General features: G+C 41.5%; 1 protein-coding gene across 1 annotated transcript; it reads right to left on the reverse strand.

Moving 5' to 3' along the window:
• Positions 1-5,639: 5,639 nt before the first annotated feature.
• LOC104550713 (ras-like GTP-binding protein RHO) lies at positions 5,640-6,867 on the reverse strand. Its single transcript, XM_010203173.2, has 2 exons — positions 6,853-6,867; positions 5,640-6,235 (listed from the first exon to the last, which is right to left on the reverse strand). Exon 2 carries the CDS (start codon positions 6,231-6,233, stop codon positions 5,640-5,642), a length of 594 nt encoding a protein of 197 aa, XP_010201475.1. The 5' UTR covers positions 6,234-6,235; positions 6,853-6,867.
• Positions 6,868-8,713: the final 1,846 nt, after the last annotated feature.

Below are 8,713 nucleotides of genomic sequence, written 5' to 3' on the forward strand. Positions count from 1 at the left end.
ATTGAAGTGATTAATGAATTGGATATTCCGCTACTGGTCTGTCTCCTCAACAGGCACAGCCTGTTGGGATGTGCTAAGACAAGTTCCCCCCCAGACTGTCTCATCCTGACACAGTAGGTAGCTGGCATAAAGCACATGTTCAGGAACTGAGCAGATTGGAATATGAACACTTCAACAGTGTGGAGCTACTTTCCGTGATGAACAAGTCCATTAGCCGAGAAAAAGAGGTTTTCAAGGCTTTAGAGACACCTAAAATTTAGTTTCGGCAACTACAGTTGCAGTCATTTTGCTTTTTCATACACCACTCTGAGCTGCTCTGGAGAAATACCACGATCCAGACCCGTATTTCCATCGAAGCATAGTAACAAATTAGAGGCTCTTGTATCAGTTTGTCATTCTCCCAGTGATTATGGAGATAAACTCTCAGCTGATGAATTATTTAAAACAGATGCAGTACATTTCAGAAAATGGGTTTAAGTGGCATGATATTATGAAGAAAACTGAGACAAAAGCCTAAGAGATTCTATTTTCATACACTATGGCATGCTTCCTGTCTGATGATAATTTTGAGTAAACAGACAAATTAGTGGCAGACTGATAGATTTTTCACTAGAAAGATATATTTACCCAGGAAACTAATAAAAAATGGAGAATGGTCTTGCTAAGCAAGACATATTACCCTCTCTCCACTCCATCTGCAAAACTAATAATGAAAAAGAAATAACATGTGGGACTTTTTTCAATTTCTTCTCTTCTTTCCAAAGTGCTGTGCTGTGTGCTGTGTGGGTTTGGTTCTGCTGAGGCACTACTGATACATCACTTTGTAGAGGTGACTGAAGCTTACAGATTCTGCCTAAATCTCCACATAAAATACGTTCTAGATTACCATGGCTTTTGTGACTTATGACAATATGTAGAGCTTTACAGGGAGAAGTTTATCAGATGGGATCTGGAGAGGTGTTTGGAGACATGAGTGTCCAGGAACTTGTCTGCTTTTTTTTTTTCCCCAGCAAAGTCAGCTTTGGTTTCCTTTTTTGTATTTCAGCATTGACCAGCCTTGATGATGTTCTTAGGCATGCAGGCTTCTACAGCACTATTGCATGAAATAAGTAAACAATCTTTCAATGGAAAATGGAAAGTGGCTTTCACATATTGCCTTATTATTGTTATGTGCTGGTTTTCTTTCCTTATCTCTACTGAAAGACACCAATATAATTTATTTGCGTATTTGTTTCACTGAAATCGCAAGCAAGTTCTTATTTAATTGCAATGCATTTAGTCATATTTGCCTAACACAGCATAAATTTCCCCCCTTTCAATTGGACATCTGTCTTAAACTGTTGTGGTGGGGAGTAAACAGTGTATTTCAATCTTAGAAACAGCCTTATTGAATGGTACGTGAATCTTCAGTTAATCTCCTTTTATCACCTTCCACAACTTCTTTGCTTTTTATTTTCATTAAGAAAAAGTCAGATTCAATAATTAAATTCCAAACAGTAACGTTTAATAAAACAGTTTGTGATTTCCTTCCTTCTCCTTCTTTCCCCTCCGCTCCAGCACTGGAGGAAAGAGGATAGCTCAAGCCTAGATGTGCTTGGATATGGATTCATCCCTACTGACTTTTGTTCCAGATTGAATATACTGGCATGTATCACTTTTCCAGTATCTGTCTCATACAGCTTTTCAGGTCTCCAACGGGTAATATCTGAGCTCTTCACATCCATGACCATAACTACTGGTGCAGCAGGCCTGGAGGTAGGAAGCTTGACTTCAGCCAGAGTGCATGTGTGCTGCAGAGAGTGGCAGACGAGTTCCGTGCTGCTACGGGGGGACTGCTTCCTTCCAGCCACTTTGCAACACTGACCAAGCCTGTGGTGGAACAGAGAAGCACTCCCAGATACATATGTCTTAGGCTAATATCCTGACTGCTGGGCTACATTTCTTTATTTTTGAATCACAGGTCAGTGCTGAAATACAAAAAAGGGAAGCCATCCAGTCTGTGTTTCTCATGGGAGTCAGATGCCCTAAAGTGTGGACAGTTGTCCTTCAGATCTCTTGAATGGCCACATTGTACCCTGCTCTTGTGAGAGTGCTCTGAGGCAGATAAAGGGGAAGAGTATTTGGATTTTTTAACAAAAGTGGCAAAAAGATAATTTATACAGCTTTAGCAAAAGTATGCTGAAAAATCTCCCACAGATTTCTCTTTTCTAGTTGCAGAGGAGCACACAGTGGAACAGACTGCCAACTTTTTATTTCATGCAAAAGCTCTTAAAAGGTTAACGTTAAGAATCAGAAATGAAGATTGGTGTAACAACAGTGTAATTCAGAGATATGTACAGTGAATAATGGAAATTAAATCAGTTACCTTTATCTTGAGCAAAGCACCCTTCTAGAGGAAGATATTTATTTAGATTGAAAACAGTCACCAGCCAACATGCTGACCAATGTCATCCTAACCAACAGGCAGTGTAAGCTCAGATTTGTCACAGTGGTCTGAACCTTCCAAGCAGTGGGAGCAGTAGGTGCTCAGCATCTTTGCAAAACTGCCTGTCTCCAATACCCCACATCAGAGGAAGACACCTGAGACACCTGTGTTCTTTAACTTACTTGCAGTCTAATCCTCCCCACCTACACATACACATATAAAATGGAAATAACAATTTAAACCTATCTACATAAATGCAGCTCTTTGAAATGCACTAATGTATGTTACTAGCTGAATCAGGAGAGCACTCACAGCACACACTCACATCTAAGTTGCATGGGGAGAAAAGTTTTAAAGTTTGGATACAATATCAGGTTGCATCGAGGGAATTATTATAGAGATAGAAGAGAGGAAATTGAGATTAAGAATGGTCCAGGAGGCAAAACAGAAAGGGAAAATAACACAAGAAAAAGAAAGCTTCAAGAAGTAAATGTCTCACAGCTACTTCAGGCAGCAGTTTTAAGTTCCTCAGTTTTGAAAATGAATATAATATCTACTTATCACCAAGAGGTGGGTTGGCAGTTCACGTTGAAAAGTGCTCAGAGATTCGTAGAAGAAAGGTACTTTTGGAAATGTAAAGTGTCATCCTTGAAGTATTTGTTATGCCACATTATGGACATTGAAAGTGGTACTAAAAAGTGATGTAGAAGGAAAGTAGCAACCAAGTAATGAGTACTTGGCCAGCCCCAGATTTCCTACCCATTATACCATCAATAGACAAATACTGGTGGGAAGAATAGGCACGAAAAAAAAAAAAAGTGTGTATTTTACTGAAGTCTCTTACCTGGAAAGCTTGTTTGAAAAGTATATAGCTCCAGGTGGCATAATCTGTTTAGAAATTTGTGTTTATTCTCATTTTGTTTTCCGCTGGGAAACTGTAACCAAACTGCCACAGTGGTGAAACCAGCACCAAGGAAGTCAGAAAAAGAATCACAGAATGGTTTGGGTTGGAAAGAACTTTAAAGATTATCTAGTTCCAACCTCCTTCCACCTTCTACTAAACCAGGTTGCTTCAAGCCCCATCCAAACTGGCCCTGAACACTTCCAGTGATAAGGCAGCCACGACCTTTCTGGGCAACTTGTTCCAGTGCCTCACCAATCGCACAGTGAAGAACTTCCTAATAACTAACATAAATCTCCCCTCTTTCAGTTTGAAGCCATTTCCATTTGTCCTGTCACTACATGCCCTTGTAAAAAGTCCCTTTCCAGCTTTCTGTAGGCCACTTTAAGTACCGGAAGGCTGCCAGACATTCTCTCCAGAGCCTTTTCCACTCCAGGCTGAACAACCCCAACTCTCTCAGCCTGTCTTCATAGGAAAGCTGCTCCAGTCCTCTGAGCATCTTTGTGGCCTCCTCTGGACTCACTCTAACAGCTCCATGGCCTTCTTGTGTTGGAGGCTCCAGAAAAGAACGCAACACTGCAAGTGGGGTCTCACAAGAGTGGAGTAGAGGCATATTTGGATGCGGCCCAGGATACAGTTTCCTTCCTGGGCTGTGAGTGCACATGACCAGGTCATGTTGAGCTTCTTGTCAACCAGTACCCCAAAGTCCTTCTCCTGAGGGCTGCTCTCAAGAAAGTGATAGAGTTCCATGTTCTCCTAGTTCTTGACAACTATGCTTAATTAGCCCTGTACCTTTGCTTCAGGATCAGAACTTTAACACATTTCTCTGTCTGCTTTCCATATTGCAGCATATTGCTTTCAAATCCTGCAGTCACATTATTTGCCCACTTCCAGACTTCTGCCTTTAATGTCAGCCCATAACTCAGTTCCTTGGGCTGCCAGCCATCGATGCTTCACAGAAGGGGGATGCACCCAAAGTATTTCCATTTTGGTCCATCTCTGTGCCTCTTTGAGGTTTTCTGCTTAGGTTGACAGCATGTCTCAGTCTCTTTCCAGATTGTTAATGACTTGCACAGCTGAGAGCGTGGTTGTTGGTATTCCCTTTACTTCATGTCTTCTGCTTGCAAGCGCTCTGGAAAGACAGAAAGATTTAAAATACATCCAGACCATAAGGACAAAGAGGTTTAGAAACTGAAGTCTGGTCTTTCTACTTCTCCACTTTGAAGGTAGGAATTCTATCAAGAACTGGATTATCCTACCCCAGAGCCAAGCTGTTTTAACCCAGTTTATTTAGTTGTGCCTGAAGAAGAGGTGGAGATAGTAGTACCTTAATTGTACCACATACTATACATTGCATTCCTCACGCATTTATGGAATCAAGCCTGGGCCACGTTTAAAAATGAATTTTAGGGAATGTCAGACTTGTTCCACTTGTCAGAAACCCACTGCTATTAGCACAACAGACTCTTGGATACATGACAGGGAGGGGTGTGAGGGGGGTGTGTGTGTGTGTATGTGGCGTGACACCTTTCCTAAGAATATCCTTCATGGAAGTGTATGGAAGGGAGCACATACTAGGAAACCTTGTTAGCACAGCTGCTTGGCACTAGGCCTTGTTTTGGTTGGAAAAGACCTTGGGGATCATCGAGTCCAACCACTCATCTCACATTGCCAAGCCCACCACTGAACTATGTTCCTCAGAACCTCATCTACAAGGCTTTACAGTATCTCCAGGGATGGGGACTGTACCACCTCCCTGGGCAGCTTGTGCCAGTGTCTGACAACTCTCTTGGTGAAAAGTTCTTTCTCATCTCCAATCTAAACCTCCCCTGGTGCAACTTGAGCCCATTTCCTCTTGTCCTCTGGTCTGTCTTGCAGTGAACACAGTACTTGAGGTGTGGCCTCATCAGTGCCAAGTACAGGGGGATAATCACTTCCCTGATGCTGCTGCCCACACTATTTCTGATATAAGCCAGGATGCCATTGGCCTTGTGCTTGTCCCAGTAGTGTTGGTTTAGTTTCCTGTCCTGATCTGTGTGCATTTCCATTGACTAAAAAACATTGTGGAGAACTTCAGCTTGGCTGTTTCCCTTCCTCAGGAACTACTCAGCTCAAATCTGGAATTGTGCTCTTCAGCCTGTTTGGGGGTGGAGAAGGAAACAAATCCAACTTTTCAAGTGTGATGCTTCACAGATATAAGGGATTTTTTCCACCTATAACATAAAAGCAGCCTTTATAGAACCCACACAATGGCAACAAAGACATCTACTTACCTTCCACATGATAAAAGCCAGCAATAAAATAATGTTACTATTACAAAATTTGGCAATGTCTGTAGTGCCTCTTTCTCCTCCTTTTCTCATTTAATGCACATTGGCTAATAATCTCCAGGGCTGCATCAACACCCTCTTTTGTCTTGGCAGAACACTCCAGGTAAGCATATGCCCCAAAGCTGGCAGCTAAAGCTTTTCCTTCTGTAGTGTTAATTGGCTCCTTGCCTGGAGCATTTAGTTTCTTCCTAATACTTGCATTACCCCTTAGTTCTATCTTGGTAGCCACCAGAATAATAGGTACTGTGGGGCAGAATGCTTTGATTTCTGGAACCCAAAAAGCAAGGATGTTTCGCAGCAAGTCAGGTCTGTCCACGGCAAAACACATTAGAATAACATCGGTGTCCTCATAGAACACTGAGCGGAGATTTCGGTAGCTGACTTCATTTTTCCCTGTCACATCGAGGAGAAACAGTTTCATCTCTTTTCCATCTGCCTCCATGTCAGTGGTGTAACTGTCAAACAGAGTTGGTTCGTAGTACTTGGGAAGCTGTTTGTGACACAGAGCAGAGATGAAGCATGTCTTCCCACAGCGGTCATCTCCAACTACGGTTAGCTTTCTCCTAAGGGCAGCCATTCCTTGAAAACCAAGATAAAGCACAAAATGGATTATTCCCATTCCCATGCTGGGCTTTTACGTTGTTTGTTTTTGTTTTGTTTGGTTGGTTTTTAACTTTTGTGGAAGGTAGAAGGATCAGAAGAGAAAAATCCTGTTAGCTTGGAATTTTCACTCTTATTTCTTTTTTTCTCTCCATAGTCCTGTCTTACCATAGTTCCTAATTTTTCCCCCTTTTAATTTCTCTGGTGTCAGAATCTTCTTGCCCTTGACTACTTTTATAGATCAAAAAATGAAAGTATAAACCAAGTCTGGATGTAACCAAGACTCCTGCAGTGCCCTAGATATCCACTTTACCGTCTTGGGTATCGTTTATAGTCAGTGTTCAGTGCATAACATCTTCTAGATTGAATGACTTAATTTTGTGAGTGAGATGGAGTATAAAACACTGTACTGAACAACACTGACTGTGTTTTACCTGCCATGGTTGCCTAGTGGAATTCTACCAGTAGTGATAGCTATCCTGTGTAGATTCATGCTGCTTTTGCTCATAGATCTGTTGTCACGTGGGAGTCAAAATGCTATCAGTGTTCATATATTCACAGGTAATTTAAATGAGATAGAAGTTTGTTAGACTTACAGGATAGTAATTTCCAGCATCAGTCTTCTCTTTTTTGATGTTCAGTATTAGATTGTTTTCTTCTAATATCGTTGCTGTCTCAGCTTCATTAGGGTATGGATTCCCCTGCAGAGAGAACTTAACACTACTTTTCAAAGATTATCATGATGACCACAGTATTTAAAGGAATAGGTAGATGTTTCTTAATATAGCCAACCAATCTGCAAAGAGAACCTGATGACATAATTGTTTTTTAAAGAAACCTACTTTACTGGCAATGAAGTGTAAGTTACACAACTCATTAACAAATCACAGCATGTTTACTTCAGAAATTTCCTCATTCCCATTACAAAAGACTCATCCTGAGTGAGCATTTCAGTATTGAGCGTGACAAACTACTTGTTTGCATGGAGCTGACAAAACTGGAGTGTAAAAGAGCAGCAGATCTGCCAGACAGACCCTCAAGACACCTCTTTCCAGATCTCCTGAGGCATCATAGAGAAATAGACTGTGGAATCAAAGAAAGGATGACAAGGGAATGCATCATCTAGTCCACTCTGCCCTGCTCAGAGAAGGATCAACTACAGCATACTGCTCAGAACTGTGTCCAGTTGGGTTTTGACTATCTCCACAGATAGAAACTTCAACAGCCTCTCTGGGCAGCCTTTTTAAGTGTTTGATCATCCTCAAAATAGTGAAATGAAGACTGTCAACTGGGGAGTCTAAAGAGAAAGAAATGTCCAGCGTTAAGGATACTATCTTGAACTCCAGAGGTGAAGACTGAATTTCTTTCTGTCTTGTTGGCACTGAACAAGTCAATTCTACTGTCTCAGTTTTCCTGGTAGACAAAGACTGCAAGATGTCTGCAACCACTAAAAACTGTGAACAAAGAGAACTGGAGGTAGATTAATTTGGTCTCTCTGCAGTGAGAACTGTTTCCAAAAACATCATTGGTTATGCAGATACATAACTGCTGATTAATACAGGTATGTGGTCAGAATATTTAATTCATACAGCTACAGAGGAGTTCTTCAACTAAGATGAGGCATTTTAAGTCTAAAAATTTTAGCCTAAGGATGAGGAATTTGCTTTTGTTTAATTTGAAGTCAGTGTGAAGACCTGAGATCCCTTCAGTTTTTCGGTGGTGTTCTAACTTGACTCAGATCGTATTTCCTGGGTCCTAATCAAGAATGAATTTGGTAGCCCTACCATTGACAAAAATAAAATCACCAGCTTATGACTTGCCCTGCTTATTCCCAGGAAGAGTAATGCCACTGGGCCACATACAGCTCTTTAGGATCACGAAGGCATTTCTTGTTTGGGTTGATGTGCTTCCATATGCACTGTTCTTAGCCTAAACCTCTGCATGAAAATACACAGCTCTTTTTCACCTTTTCTTTTTGTGCCTTGACATTTCGGTTTCTAGGGAGATCAACCTGGCTTCTCTGCTGAGAACACTGATCACAAGGGGATCATAGAATCATAGAATGTTAGGGGTTGGAAGGGATCTTTAGAGATCATCTAGTCCAACCCCCCTGCAGAAGCAGGTTCATCTAGATCAGGTCGCATAGGAACATGTCCAGTCGAGTCTTGAAGACCTCCAAGGAAGGAGACTCCACACCCTCCCATGGCAGCCTGTGCCACTGCTCTGTCACCTGAACAGTAAAATAGTTTCTTCTTATGTTTAAATGGAACTTTTTGTGTTCCAGCTTCATCCCATTACCCTTTGTCCTGATGCTACAATACAATAGAAAAAAGGGATGTCCCAACCTCCTGATATCCACTATTTATATACTTATAAATGAGATCCCCCTTCAGTCTCTTCTAGACTAAGTCCAGTTCCGGTAGCCTTTTCTCATAAGGAAGATACTCCAGTCCCCTG

The sequence above is a fragment of the Colius striatus genome, chromosome 2 (assembly GCF_028858725.1).
Source record: "Colius striatus isolate bColStr4 chromosome 2, bColStr4.1.hap1, whole genome shotgun sequence".
NCBI classification, from domain to species: Eukaryota; Metazoa; Chordata; class Aves; order Coliiformes; family Coliidae; genus Colius; species Colius striatus.